The sequence below is a fragment of the Ammospiza nelsoni genome, chromosome 1 (genome assembly GCF_027579445.1).
Source record: "Ammospiza nelsoni isolate bAmmNel1 chromosome 1, bAmmNel1.pri, whole genome shotgun sequence".
Taxonomy (NCBI): domain Eukaryota; kingdom Metazoa; phylum Chordata; class Aves; order Passeriformes; family Passerellidae; genus Ammospiza; species Ammospiza nelsoni.
Genome location: NC_080633.1, coordinates 15,647,563 through 15,662,680, shown reverse-complemented (window position 1 = coordinate 15,662,680; position 15,118 = coordinate 15,647,563). Strand labels below are relative to the sequence as shown.

Genomic DNA, 15,118 nt, shown 5'->3' with positions numbered 1-15,118 from the left:
TATTGTGCCTGAGATTAAAAAAAAAAAAATCCTTTACTGACCTTGTGTTAATCTGGTCAATGCCTGAAATGGCACGTCCATGTTACTAGAACCACCACTATTTACACTAGATGTTCTTCTTTCATTAGACATATGAAAACAAAGCACTGTTACCAACAGATTTTCCCATCCCAAGGAATACCCTGAAATCTTTGTCAAACTTTTTCGCTTTCATCATTGCTCAGCTCATCACACAAACCATCTGCATAAATAAAGATGCAAGCATCTGCTGTATGGCAAATGGTCTCAGGGGCAGATGTTTTTATCCTTGCATTCATGTCACTGGCTTGGATACATTATTTGAACAGATGTACACAATCTGAAAGTGTCGTGTCCCACAGTGAAACGTCTCCAACTGCTTTCTATCAAAGTACATAAATGCTATTTGCACCTGCATTTATGTTAATGATACAAAGGCAGCAGGGGTTCCAGCAAAGTGAGAGCTGATGCTAAGAAACACATTTACAAGGCTAATGGAAGTTTGAGATCTCCCAGCACCAAACACCATACTAACATGGATACAAAATGTGCAGAACCACACTTGACCTATGATTCTAAAAAACCTAAATTAAACATACTTGAAGGACAAAACTATTATTTTAGTGTGTGATACTATTTTCCAATGGATATTTTAAAAAGACAAAACATATTAGATTAACAAACCAGGACAGTTTTATATTTTGCAAAATATTTGTCTAAGATACACGGTTCTTTCATGATAGAGTCATTTAACAAAAATATTTTCTAAAATCTGACAATGTCAACGGTATTTCAGTTCACTAAGGCACAGTGGTATTGTATGCCATGATAGAGCATTATAAAAAATACCAACATTTGCTCAATGGCAAATATTTAACATGAGTGTGAATAGTCAAATATAATGCTTCAGTGATTGTTGTCATGTCATATGTTGTCATATGAATGAAATGATAATTTCATAATCCTGAGGAAGAAATAAAATTTGACAAGTTCAATACTTACGGTTCAGAAAAGTGCATCTAATTGAACATGGTGTTACAATTGCTTGCCACTTAAAAGATAGTCACGCTTCTTAAAAAATATTTTAAAACTGAGAAAAATACAGATGTCTTGAAGGAGTGCGGATTAAATTACAGAACACCTGCTATTACATGACAAATGGCAGCAGTGAAGTGTTTAGCTGTCACTCAAAGAACTTGCACTAATCATTACTTCCATACTTAACTGAAAAATAACAAGCACACTCCAAGTACAGAAACACTGACAAATATGCCACATGGAATGCAACTGATGGATAGCTTCTATTTCCAATCTAATCTATTTCTGAAAGTTTTATTTGTAAGAAATGTACCAACATAAGAGCTGTACATAAATCATCACAAATTACTAATACCCTGCATGTTTTCAAAGTGCTACATTTAAGAAACAAGTGGTACTTGATATAAGGACAGAAAAGTATCATAGTAAAAAAATATACAGAGACTAATGTGTTTGTAGAGTATCATTTCACACTGATATCACTCCTGGTCATGATCTAGGGAGGCGCTGCAGAGAGATCTGGACAAATTAGAGGACTGGGTAACCACCAGCCACATGAAAGTCAACAGGCAAAGTGCTGAATTCTGTTCCTGGGATGGGGCAACCCTGGGTGTATGGACAGACTGGGCAATGAGAGGATGGAGAGCAGAGCCACAGAAAGGGACCTGGGGGCCTGGTCCATGGCAAGCTGAACCTGAGCCAGCAGTGCCCTGGGGCCAGGAGGGCCAACCCTGTCCTGGGGGGCATCAGGCACAGCATGGCCAGCAGGGCAAGGGAGGGATTGTCCTGCTCTGCTCTGCGCTGGGACAGCCTCACCTCGAGTGCTGGGGGCAGTTCTGGGTGCCACAATATAAGAAAGATACAAAACTGTTAGAAAGCATAAAAAGGAGAGCCACAAAGATGGAGCAGGGCCTTGAGGGGAAGCCGTGTGAGGAGCAGCTGAGAGCTGAGATCACTTGGTCTGTTCAGCCTGGGCAAGAGGACACTGAGGGGAGACCTCACTGCAGTCTGGTGAGGGGCAGAGGAGGGACAGGCACTGATCTCTGCTCTGGTGATCAGTGGCAGGACATGAGGGAATGGCCTGAGGTTGTGTCAGGGGAGGTTTAGGTTGGAATCCAGAAAAGGTTCTTCACTCAAGGGTGGTTAGTCCTTGGGGCAGGCTCCCCAGGGCAGTGGTCACAACACCAAGCCCAATGGAATTCTAGAAGTGTTTGTACAATGCTCTCAGGCACATTTGTGACTCTTGGGGGTGGTGCTGTGCAGGGCCAGGAGTTGGACTCTGTGATCCTTGTGGGTCCCTTCCAACTCAGCTTATTCTGTGATTCTGTGACTTCTAGCATGGAAGCTCACTTCCAAGTAAGCTTTACCATTCCCTCTGGGTACAAGTCAGTAACTGATACTGACTGGAATGGACTTTGATTTAGGAGAAAAAAGAAAAAGCCTTCAAAAAAATTTCAAAGCAAATGCTTAATCAATTTAAAGTTTACATACAGCTTCACAGTCTCTATTCTCCTATTACTATTCAGAGATGTCTTTAACGTAAGACTATTAACAGGGTCAAATTCCTGTTACTTAAAGAAAAAATTAAATTAATGCTTTTAAGTATTAGAAGTGAGTAATTTAGTCACAAGCATGAGACTGTAGAGCACACTCTGGGGTGGGCAGCTTTACCCAACAGGAAGTACTGTCTTCCTTGAAAGAAAAGTCCCAAGAGACACAGAACTCATCAACTAAGATCAATCAGAATGACATGCTTCTGGAACAGCTTCTCAGAATTATTAAAGCATCATAAAAATACTCAGTCTTCACAAAACAGGTAAAGTATAAACTTACATGACAGTAAAAGCTCAAGGCTTCAAATAAAGTAATAGATAGTGCTATTCCTAATTAACATAAGTACTAACAATGGAAACTTAACTGACAACCAGCAACGGTTCTGAAAGGTCCATTAGAGCTGATGTCATACCCATCAAATATTCACTCACATTTAAGTATCATTAAAAATGACATTCATGTTAAAAATCATACTTAAACATTAGCATTGAGACACAGATCAAAAGAGAAAGGAAACTGAAGTTACAGCTACACATTTAGAGGCTTGAGAATACATAAATACCCTTACTAATAACAGAGGGAAAAAATCAAGACATCAACCCTAGTGAAAACTAAATCAAATGAAAGTCAACTTTTGAAGAAACCACATAGAAGAAAGAACTAAACACACAAAAAAATTAGTAAGGATGGGAATGCTGAAGAAAAGGCATTAAAAAAAAACCCAAGTTAATGTTTCTTCCTATTTCTACTAACAGTGTAGCATAATTTGCAGATAGATTTAACCCCATTTAATATGGGGATCAAATATAGCAGGGAATTTCAAATATATGAAGATTTAAAAAAATTAATAAAACCTGAATACTTAATTCTGCTGAATCAAAGAAGAAGCAGATTTATGCACTTCAGGTGTTAACAGTAATTAGCAAAGCCCTAAAGAAGAATACACTTTTAGCTATTGTAATTGTTTAACGTGATAAATGCTGCAATAATGGCTTTTTTTTCCAAATCATACCACAGCAGAGTAGTAGACACAAGTAATACAGTGATTAATAATGATGATATTTTTTCCACATTTTGAATCACAAGCATCTAGTTTCTAAATAAAGTATAGAAAGCATACCATACCTGCAGAAACTGTTAACGGATTCTGCATTATGCCCTTTAACAGTTACGACAATGTTCCTAGAAAGAAATACAGATACTTAGAAGCTCTGATAATTTCTTACAAACTAACAAAAAAAAATGAACAGGACAATGGCAATAGTTTCCAGATTGTATTTCAGAATGGATCCCAATACGTCCACAGCGCTCATGAAAACACCACCAGAGATTTAAACCAAGGGTTTCTTTGGACCCCTATATGTGCTCTCCATATTTCAACACTACTAACTTAGGCTTCTTGTGATTGAACAACCTTCTTAAAGCCAGGAAAGAGGACAGTCATGAATCCCAACGTTGTTGCAGAATAATCCGTTTGTCAGGGATGAGCCATTTGTTGGGTGCAGGGAAACTCGGGGCTCAATATGAGATCAGCAAGCTCCGTTTATTGAAGAGAGCAGACACTTATACAGAAAGTTATAACTCATGAATATTCTGTAATTTACACCATCCATTGGCCACACCACAACATCAGCTCTGCCCCATTCTTTAGGGGTTACATCTCTTTTTTCTCATGTCTCTTTCACTATTTGTTATCATACTACAGCTAGGCCCAAGGACCCGCTATCTTGCAGGTGCAGGACTTGGAATTAGCCACGGCCTTGTACTTTTCCAATTCTCTAGTCAGCTAAAATCCCAACACAATGTGGCAATACATTCTGAAGAAGCACAGACAATATAGGGTTAAGCAATCATTTCCCCTCAAACATGTGGACCTGTAGGGGAGGATCCAGAGGAGAGCCCCAGAGTTGATCAAAGGGCTAAAGCACCTCTCTATGAAAGCAGAGCTGGGGCTGATCAGCCTGAAGAATGGAAGGCTCCAAGGAGACCTTATAGCACCCTCCAGTACCTAAAGGCAGCCAGCAGAAAAGCTGGAGTGGACTTTTTACAAGTGCATCTGCAGATAGGACAAGGGGTATTGGCATTAAACTGAAAGAGGATGGGTTTAGATTAGATAATAGGAAGAAATTCTTTACTGTAAGGGTGGTGAGGCACTGGAACAGTTTTCCTAGAGAAGCCATGAATGCCTCCCCAAGGCCAAGCTGGATGCAGCTTTGAGCAATGTGATCTAGCAGGTTACCTGCCCAGGCAGGGCTTTGGGACTCAGTGGGGCCTTTAAGGTCCCTTCCAACCCAAATCATTGTGATCCTATGTGACTGCACGGATCCCACACAACTGTCTGACCAGCAGAATCCTCCATGGATGCTACAATGAAGATACTACCTTGCTCTTGTGAACCAAACATTACACTGCCACCTGTCCTGAATGTGTTGTTGGTATTTACAACAAGATGTGATGCAATGCATTGGACAAAATGGCTTTACATCAAATGGCCACCCAGTAAATGAAGAGTTGGCCACTTCTTTCCAGTGCAGCTCAGTGTGCTGTTCAAGCTCTGCTGAAGTGGGATTCAACAGTCAGGGAGGAAAGACACAGGATAACACAATGACAATATAAAACTGTTGTTATCCACTTAGATTTATTTTTCATAAAATGGCCCAGCTTTTGGAATGTCTGCATCATAGTTTGGTTCAACTGAACACCAGTAACATGTTAGACATCACAAAGGGTATGAAGCTCTTGTTCTCCTGATGCAGCCAGAGGCTTCGGGAAGGTAACAGAAAAGTCCATTGACTGACACAATGGAACTAAAACTTCTTGAGGATTTACTCAGATCTTGGCTTTCATACCAATGAACATCTACAACATTTCCACAAACAAAGCCAGCTGCACAGATGTGGAGATTGCTGACTTGCCTGACCAATTCAACAGCCAGGAGAACCTTACATAAAGAACATGGCAGACATGCACTCAAGACACACCTTCTGAGCACATGAAGTACCAAAGATTAGTTTTGCTTAAATACAGAATACATAGGACAAATAGTGATGTAAATCCCAAACAAAATGAGCCTTGAACATATTTCTTTACTATCATGCAACTGACTCTCAAAAAGCAATGGTGAGGTTCTGGAAGAAGATGGTTCTCTAGGTAGCAGTAAAGTAAAAGGAAAACCAGTTCCATTTTCAGGAAGCTCAACCTCAAAGCACAGAAGAACACTGAGCATGGCTGCTGTGAGGAAACCTCTCACACAGCAAACAGGAGAAGCTCTCTGGCACCTGTACCTTCTGTCCTGAGCCATGGCTAACATGCATGCTGGTACATCAACCAGCACCTCCTGGCAGTGGCTTCCTGATGCCCATCAGCAGATCCCCAGCCGCCTCAGAGAGCCTCTGTCCGTGGTACTTGAGCAGCCAAGCCATGAGCTGTCAGGCCCAGCACCCAAACACACACTGGCTCATCTAAATGCAGATGGATGTTGTGGGAACATACAGACAGCTCCCTCTGCACATCCAAGAATGGAACACATTGGCCACATTGATGTAATTCTGGAATGGTGAGACACGTCCAGAAATCAGTGTGGCTTTCCAACTTCTGTCACCCACATTGTAGGACATCCTTCTTTAAGGCCATATTGATCAATAACAGCTTTTCAGAGAATCAAAGTTTTTCTCCCCCCTCAGTATTTACAGGACTCCAAAACACACTGAAACATTTAAAGCAACACATATTCTTGTAAAAATAATTTGAGAAATTGTATTCAAATAAAGCTTCTCAAAATTATTATTTCAAAGTCACCTTTTTTTTTTGGGTTTCCATGGTCTTTCCCTGTGTATGGGAGCATTAAATAATGTTAAGAGGGGGCCTCATCTATAGTTACTATCTACTTTTAGAATGACAACAAACCAGACTTCAGGATACAGATCAACAATTCTTAGAACACAATAGGAAATAGAAGCTCCAGACATTTTTCCAATGTTCTTCCCAGACACATTGACAAACCCCTACACTACAACATGAAATTCAATCATATAAATCCAAACATTTTCCAGAGGCATCTCTGATTTGAATTCAACTCTAACTGCAGCAAGGTAATGGTATTAACCTAGAAAATCACTCCTTATTTGACAGACATTGATCACCTGCTCTTAATAATAATCATAATAATTTTAAAATAGTATAATTTCTCCAATTAACATTGATAATTTCTTTTAGCAATTCATGAATAGTATTTTTATTATTGTTGTCATATGAAAGAACCTTTCACTACACTTTATTTTTGGAGATATTTAATCAAGTAACCTCCCTTTTTGGAAAAACTGAAGAGCTCAAGATTCTGAAATCGGGACAAATTCTTATCCCTCCATTTTTTTCTATCCATCCTTATATGTATAATGTGTAAAAGCATGTTTTCTTTGACTACATATAGTTTACAAAGCAAACCATAAACATTGTGCATTGGTCCCATCTGTGTTTCACACTGTTTTCAAATACATCAATTGTGATTCCGTCTTTTTGATCCTTCCTCTGACAGTTTTTGACACTTTTCTGCTAGGCTCTAACATGTTTAACAGATATTTATTGTCTACACACATTTTATGCATGTCCTAAACAGAAAATGCAGTCTAACTAAAAAGTTCTGTACAGTACATTGATTTAAACTTTTAGAATTTGAAGATTATAACCACAAAACTATTTATGCCTGCCCTGAGCAGGTTTGGGAGGTTTTTTTCCCATTTCACTATAAATCTGAACTGGTATGACTACTTCCCATTAAAAAAAAAAAAAACAAAAAAAAACCAAAACCAAAACATGCTGATGTTCAAAAAAAGCTACACTTAGAACTAAAATTAATAATTAAATTTTGTACTTCTTTTACATTGCTATATCCAGAAAAAGATTTAGGCTGGTCAGCTACTAATAATTCAGTATGTCCTGATGCTTTCATTGAGTACTGAAGAGGCAAATGTTCTTTCACTCTTCTCTGGTTATATTTCAATCCAATACGGTTTTTTTCCAAATACATTAATTTCTATCTGCCAATATCATAAATTCTTCTGCACCTGAGAGCTTATCAAAATGATAAAAATTTTTAAAATTCTATATAATCTTAAAATTTGTTTCGCTCAGTTTATAACTCTACCATAAGGCCCTAAATAAACTCATTCAAGTCTCAGTGTTCCAGAACTCAAATTAGTTTTCTAGAAATCTGCTGCTGACTACTCAGAGATGAAAAGAAATCGATTATAAGAATTTCAAGTGAAGTGGAGTTGAAGCTGGACAGAATTAGAAAGTAAAATCTCTCTTAATGCCATAAAATAACCTCTATCATGCCTGTACTATTCCTCATGTTACCAGAGAATGAAAGGATAAATTTCATTATTCCTAAGAGGCAAAAATAGCAAGCAAACTGGAAAAAAAATCCCATACTGTAATTCAGTCTTTAACATCCAAAGGAAGCAGAGCATATACGTGTAATAATTTCAAAGCAATTTTCACAGGAAGATACCCACAGGTCTTTTATATGAAACAGGTGTCCTGATAGACACACTGAATATGAATATCAGTTGAACCCAATTAACCTAATTCGATGCTTGTCCATACTAAGACATTTATCTTAGATGTTACACAAAATCCTTTAGGATATTACAGAGAAAGCGATAAATAGGCTGTAAAGGTTATGACATTAATTTTACTGTCATCCTCATGCTTTAAGCAGACATCAAAACTAAAAACCTCATCCTCTGGGAAGGAAGAACTACCTGAAAGTAATTATAGGACTTATTATCATAACAGTATTAAACTAGACCACTATGACCCTAACCAAATTTATTTTTGGTACCTTTTGTTAAAAGAACAAAGCGTCTCAATGACGACTGCACCTTCTAATACAGTGTACATTAGTACAGGCACTAGAAGAAAGCATTAAATCAAATCTTGTAACTTCATATTAGGCTTAATTATGAATTTTAATTTAAACTAAGCATGTAAAGAAATATTATGTAATTTAATTTCAGAAGGAAAGCATCCAGCTAAAAAGAAATATTAAATACTTATTACAGTTTAGAAAAGACATTGTCCTGACAGAAGCCCATGAAATGCCCATTTGTACTTCAAAAGCAATTTTATTCACTTCATTTTTCACACCTGTTCTTTCACATACCATGCCATCTTGTAAATGAGTGCCATGCAAACAGTATTTCTCATAATTTAGAAACTTTTCAACTGAAACCAAGTTCCCCAAAAAGCCTGAAAGTATTGAATCAGCACAGCTTCCAGGAAAGTTGGGAAAATCCTTTGTTATATAAAGGCCAAGTTAGACTTGAAATAAAAGATTAAAACATTGAAGCTATGAAAAAATAGAGAGGAAGATAAAAATGACAGACACAATGACTGACTAGCGTAACACACAAAAGCATTTGTTCAAGCAAGTGTATTTGCCAAAAGCCTGCAGTGCTTGGCTACTTTATAAAAATCAAGCACAAGGCATTAAGCCAATTTCTTTAAAAAATAAAAACCCCTCCAAAATCCTAAATCCCAATAACCAAGCAACAGCTGATTTGCATTTCTGGAAACCTGCAAAAATATTCTGCATTTCACCATTCGCATCTTCAGTCTCAAATGTCTGATTTACTCCATGTTTTCTATTTTTCCTATTTTTACATCAGGAGTTGATCCTGTTTCAGATCCTAGTCTTCCTATTCTATACCCAAAGAGATGTGCATGTAGTCACAAACAACAGTGTGTGAAATTGCTCACTGCTTATGTTTCCATACTTAGATAATTCATCACGGAGAAATGCGTGTCCATGGCAGAATTCTTTTGGCTGAGCCCATTAGATGACTTCAGCAGAACCACAAAAAGAAAGAGATCAGTACAAACCCAGCAGAACCTAAAACCCAGGCTATTTTTAAACTTTTGGTCATCCTGTGAGATGGACCAGCCCGAGCGCATTTCCTGAACTTCAAGCCTTACATGCACTGAATGCCACAGTGGCAATCCTGGACAAAAATGCTTGCCTTCATACTCTGCTGGGTGATGTGGGGAATGGTTGGCTGGCAAGCCTACACTCTGCCCATCTGTCAGAGTGGAACTGTGCCTACACGACAGGTTCTATGCCACTTTCAGTAACATGTTGCTGAGAATAAAAGCTTATTTATGAAACAACATGGGGCAACATCAACGTTCGGCTTAAAATAGCAGGCAAATGAAAAATGATTGCTTTTCTTGAGGAGATAAGTCTTTTGAAATCAGCCTGGAGGTTTTTCACTTTAGTATTAATAAAGACTAGCAAATACACTGCAAGAAATGAGGCTGTTTCAAATATTTTCTACTATTGTGGCCAAACTAGCATACAGTCTCACTAATTATTATTTTATAACTATAACTATCTCCAAAAAAGCAAATTCAAGGACCTGCAAAAAAATGTATTAAAGTGAAATTTCTCAAAAAGACACTGGGAGACGAGAAGGCTAAAGAAGGTGCAATATTGAGTCTTCATTTTATGAAATGTATGTGTATTAAAATAAAGTGTACTAGAAAAATTTTTATGACTATAAATAACCCCAACTAATTTCCATTTAAGAAAACAACTCCATTCTGAAAAAATTCAAAAGAGCCTGGTCACTAGTATGCCTAATATTAGCCAATTCACTGAATGGCAAAAAATAACATCTTTTTTCCCGAATTTCCAATTTAAAAGGACAGATTGCCATATTATGTTTTCCTTAGTAAGTTCCATGTCTGGGTTAGACATCTTTGCCATTACCTTGTATTAAAAGGCCAAAGTTCCTGATTTAAAATACAATCTTGGTTATTACTGGTGTGAATGTAACTGTGAAATGATGAATCAATACGAATGGATAGATTTTGTTCTTGACTCTTAGGACAGCTAAAAAAATAGTTCTGGAAAATACAAATTTCGTTTTTATAGCATACTACATGAAATCTATGCTGCCCACAGTTCGTACAATTTAAATTCAAATTAATTTAATATTTAAAACAAAACAAGAAACAGAAATGTGTACCATTCTTAGTGGGTAATGACTAATCTAGAATTCACTTTATAATTCAAACAGGACAGTTCCTTCTACTCCTGTTCCTCCCCACCACCACATTATCCTGGTTCTTAATTAAGCACTCTTTTATTGCTTGGGTCCAAATTGCTTAGAAGCTTTGCTGGGATTCTCAACAATGCAGTTTCCTAAGACACAATCTCTGTATCTTACACTTCTGTCAGCAATATATTACATAATTCATAGTGGAATTGCTGCACACCACTATGGTTTTCAGTTTGTAATACCTAATTAAACTCTGAGACTTTCTGGCTTTTAATTGTAATTAATTACTGATTTGACCTGGCTACATATTTTACCTCTCACTGTGTACCTGCTCCAGTGCATTAGCTTTCTTTTCAGATAGACAATATGACAAATACTAAAACAGCAATTCCATTGGAGTTACAGTAAAACTTCACAGAACCAGACAAATATCTGTGGCTGTGTACACAGCTACTCACAAAATCATTCAGGTTGGCAGAAACTGCACAAGGTCATCCTGTCCAACTCCCCTGCTGAAAACAGGGTCAACACTGGCCTTACAGCTTCGTCTGGATGAGTCTTAAAAACATCAACAACTGCCTCTCAGAAATCAAACTGTATTTACTAACTGACTGCAAAGGGTAGCCTGAAAATGACAGCAAAATTTGGTCTACATACATAGGACAGATTGTTCCATCAATTCCTATGGCAATGCTCTTACCATACCTCAGAATTACCTGAGCCTCCCTTAGTTATTATTTAGTTATGCTGGTGGATTAAAGAGAACTTCAGATTGATTGGCAAAGAATAAAGATATTTTACAATAAAAAGCCATATATACTTTTTATTTACCTAATGAATAACCAGTTTTTATACTAGAGAAGTCCTGATTATTTCAAAGAGCAGAAGGAGGTTAACATACAAAGATACCAACCAAAATAATTAAAGAGGACTACAGGAAAGATCAAAAAGACCCATTAGCTGTATTTTACTATTTTTTTTAATCTTCCTCTACTTTAACATTTGAAGAACAAGCTATTTTTCTGATAAAACTTCCTGTGTCATTCAAGAAGAATTTTCTACAGGGTTTCATTATTTTCATATAGTCTGGGTATGTTGTTAATATTCTACCTAGAAAAAAAAACCAACAGCTAATAAAAAGCAAAAAAACACTTCAGGCTTTGCAAGGTGAATTGCTTTTGCAATTCTGACTAAAATAATGGAATTATTTCTGATTTTACAGCTGCAAACTTGAACACAGTACTCAATTTTGCCACGGTACCAAATAAGAGCATCATCTACAGCTCTTTATTTAAGAATTTCCATTACAAGTTTCTTAAAAGGCCAAGAAAGGTACATCGTGGCATTTATAAATTTTGTGCAGCAATATCCTCTATACTTCATAAAATGCAGTGTATGTTTTTTAAGTTCAATATATTGTATTCACAGACCCAAGCAAAACAAGCATTCAAGAACTAACAAATAAAAATTAAAATTAAAAAGAAAAATAACATCCATTTACTATGACTGTGCCAAATCAAGCAATAAATTACATATGCCAAGATGGGATGTACTTCCAAGAAGTTAAAATTCAAACTGCCTACCAATTTATGACTTTCTGTTTAAATTCCCTCCCAAAAGGGGTCACCTCTAACATGAACTCAAACTCCTAAGACAGAAGTTGAAACAAAGAACAGGAAAATGGTATTAGCATCAAAAAAAACTAATACTGCCACATGCTTAAGACCATTAAAGCAAACTAAATTCTAAGGCCTAACAAACAAAAAAAGCTCTTAATTTGAATTATACACTGAACTATTTAGTGACTTATGTTGAAGGAAGAAGCCTGTTTTCTTCAGCTGAACACAAATGCAACTTCTAAGTTTTACTGAAGTAGTAGAATTCATTTCAGCATGAGGCACAACTGATCCTTGCAGATAGCCCTGTATTAAAAAAAAACTCCAGGTAAGGAATCAGATGTTGTACGAAGAACCGCTTCAACTGTCTTGGTGCTACATTGATTCTGCCCCCAAACTCTGCCTGTAATAGTGCTAGCCCAGACTGTGCCAGGGCTAAGGATGGGTTTTTTCTGGATAGCTGACTGTTCAGTACACTTCAAGAACACATATGCTATTAAAACTAGAGATGCAAATACAATAGTTGGATTTTTTTTTTAATACCCAACATTAAAAACATTGCTCAGCTTTGAGTTGTATCTTATGTTTCCCAAACACGATCCTACTCACCAGACAGGAGTATATGCTTAACAGGTCATACCTAAAAATCCTGTAAAAATCTAATGACTAGCATAAGCAACTTCCATCTTAAGCAGCTTCCACCTTTACTGCCTCCCAAGCACATAATAAACTGTTCTGCATTAGAAGAATCATCAAACAGTAAGCTGACAAATTAGAACATAATCCCACTGAACCACCCTCATAAAACCCAGAGTTCCAAATTTAGGGCAAAAATTAAAAGGTCACATTTTATATAAATTCTGTCACAGTAGGTGCCTTAAGTGTTAAAGAATATTGTGTAAATTTTATACTTGCAGATAAAAAGAATTCCCAACATGCAACCATTGCACTCAAAATTATCTTGCATAATTAAGGGCAGTTCAACATCCACAGCTGAAGATGTGAACTACAGCTCTGGAACCCTCATGAGAGCAGCAGCCAGGGAAGTGACAGCTCAGCTGAGAGCTGAGCACAGGCAGCAGAGGCAGCATCTGCCCTCCCTGCTGCTGCTGGGCCCAGACTAATCCAGACAGACCCCAGCAGAGAGGTTCAGCTGCTCACCCACGTTCTGTGCTCGGCCACATCCCTCTCATTCTATGGGAAAGGATTGTCACCACTCTGATGGATTCTCCTGCATGGAATGTCACAATTCCCTGTTTGGGAGCTCCCAGAGCTCTGACCCAACTGAAAAAGCAACTGCTGGGCTGAAGTGACTAATGTGTCATTTACTTTAAGAACCATCAGAACACAATAGAGTGTATTTTCTAGTCAATCTGGTATACATACATTTTTTAATACAAATAGTAGAAGTTAAATGGACACAAACATTCCAGATGTAGCTAGTTTTGGTGACATGCTTTATTGACTAGCATCAAGAAGCACATAAAATATCAGCTGTTGTTCAAAACTGGTACACCATTCCTACAAAATATACAGGACAACATAATCTGTGATTTATTTAAATGATTCTCTTCCTTGCAGTCTATTATTGTCTATCAGCACTGTGTTACTGATGAACCATACTTACTAAAAAATCTTTCATACAGTTAAAAACACCAAAAAGAATAAAACAAAATCCAACCTGTCCTAGTTTACTGCCTTCACTCACTTAGCTTGTGCTGTTCTCATTGTGCAAGCAGTCCTTGCCAAAATAATTTTCATTTTTGTATCCACCACCCTGTTTGTTGTCTGAAAAACGTTAAAGGCACAGAGCTTCAAAGACTATCGGACATTTTTAATGAAGTGTCCTTAAAACATATTCACAGAGAAAAAATGTGAAATAAACATGTCAAAATTATTCCTGGATGCTGTCCAGCAACCAGCTGTGGCGTGCAGTCTGTGCTAACCCTGGGAACATTCTTCTTTCTCTATGGGCCTCCAGCTTTGTCTTCTGTTCCTACGGATATTTGTATTCCAAATGCATTCAGTTAAATCTCAAACTAAGCAAGACCAAACTGAATTAGTACTTCAAGAGGAAAACAATTAAGCATGACCAAGCTTTTAAAGCAACTACGTTTTTTTGGTTTGACACACAGTACCTTTTCATTAACTTACCATAAAAGCCATGCTGTGGGACACCTACACTGCTTGAGTCATGTCAAGCCTTCAAATTTTAACACTCAAGTTCTGCTCACTTACAGCAATTAAATAACCAAACATCGATTTTTTTGAATAGCAGCACTAATTCCTACCTTATGTCCGAATCCAAACTTTGCTAGTCATGCTCAGTGTCTGTAGATTACAGCAGAGTTCTAATTATTTAAGACACTACTCAAGCATGCACATAGAGTGTGAAAAAAAGGCAAAGGTCACAGAAGAAAGGCTAAGGAAAAGTGGGCCTAATGCTTAGCAGAGAAGGTGAATGAAGCCATGGAAGAGGCTGAGGCACTGATATAACATTACCAAGAGTAGATGAAGGTGCAGTGGTACAAATGCACAGGATCAGAAGGATGCATTCAGTAGTGCTGAGAGAGCTGATCAGTGTCACCACAAGGATGCATTCTATCATTTTTCAAAAGTCATGGGAGTCATGGGCATCAAGGGAGATTCCCAAAGGCTGGAAAAAGGCACATAGCCATCTTCAAGAAAGGCAAGAGAGAAGACCTGGGGGACTACAGGTCAGTCAGTCTAATATCAGTTTACAGAAAGAGTCACCCCATGCAGCAGTACAATGTAGGTCTGACTTGCCCATTCTCATCAGCATTAATTATGTAATTCTGCTTTAAATCTTCA

General features: G+C 37.6%; 1 protein-coding gene across 5 annotated transcripts in view; it reads right to left on the bottom strand.

Annotated features, from left to right (window-relative positions):
* Positions 1-15,118, bottom strand: part of ZNF438 (zinc finger protein 438) — a 52,639-nt gene that overhangs the window by 17,163 nt on the left and 20,358 nt on the right. For 3 of the 5 annotated variants that reach the window (XM_059482536.1, XM_059482551.1, XM_059482542.1), the window contains exon 4: positions 3,736-3,792. The exons of the other annotated variants lie outside the window; for them this stretch is intronic. In XM_059482536.1, coding sequence (XP_059338519.1) covers positions 3,736-3,763 — 28 coding nt within the window. In that variant the 5' untranslated portion in view covers positions 3,764-3,792. The remainder of the gene's footprint in view (positions 1-3,735; positions 3,793-15,118) is intronic. 5 annotated transcript variants of the gene reach the window in all.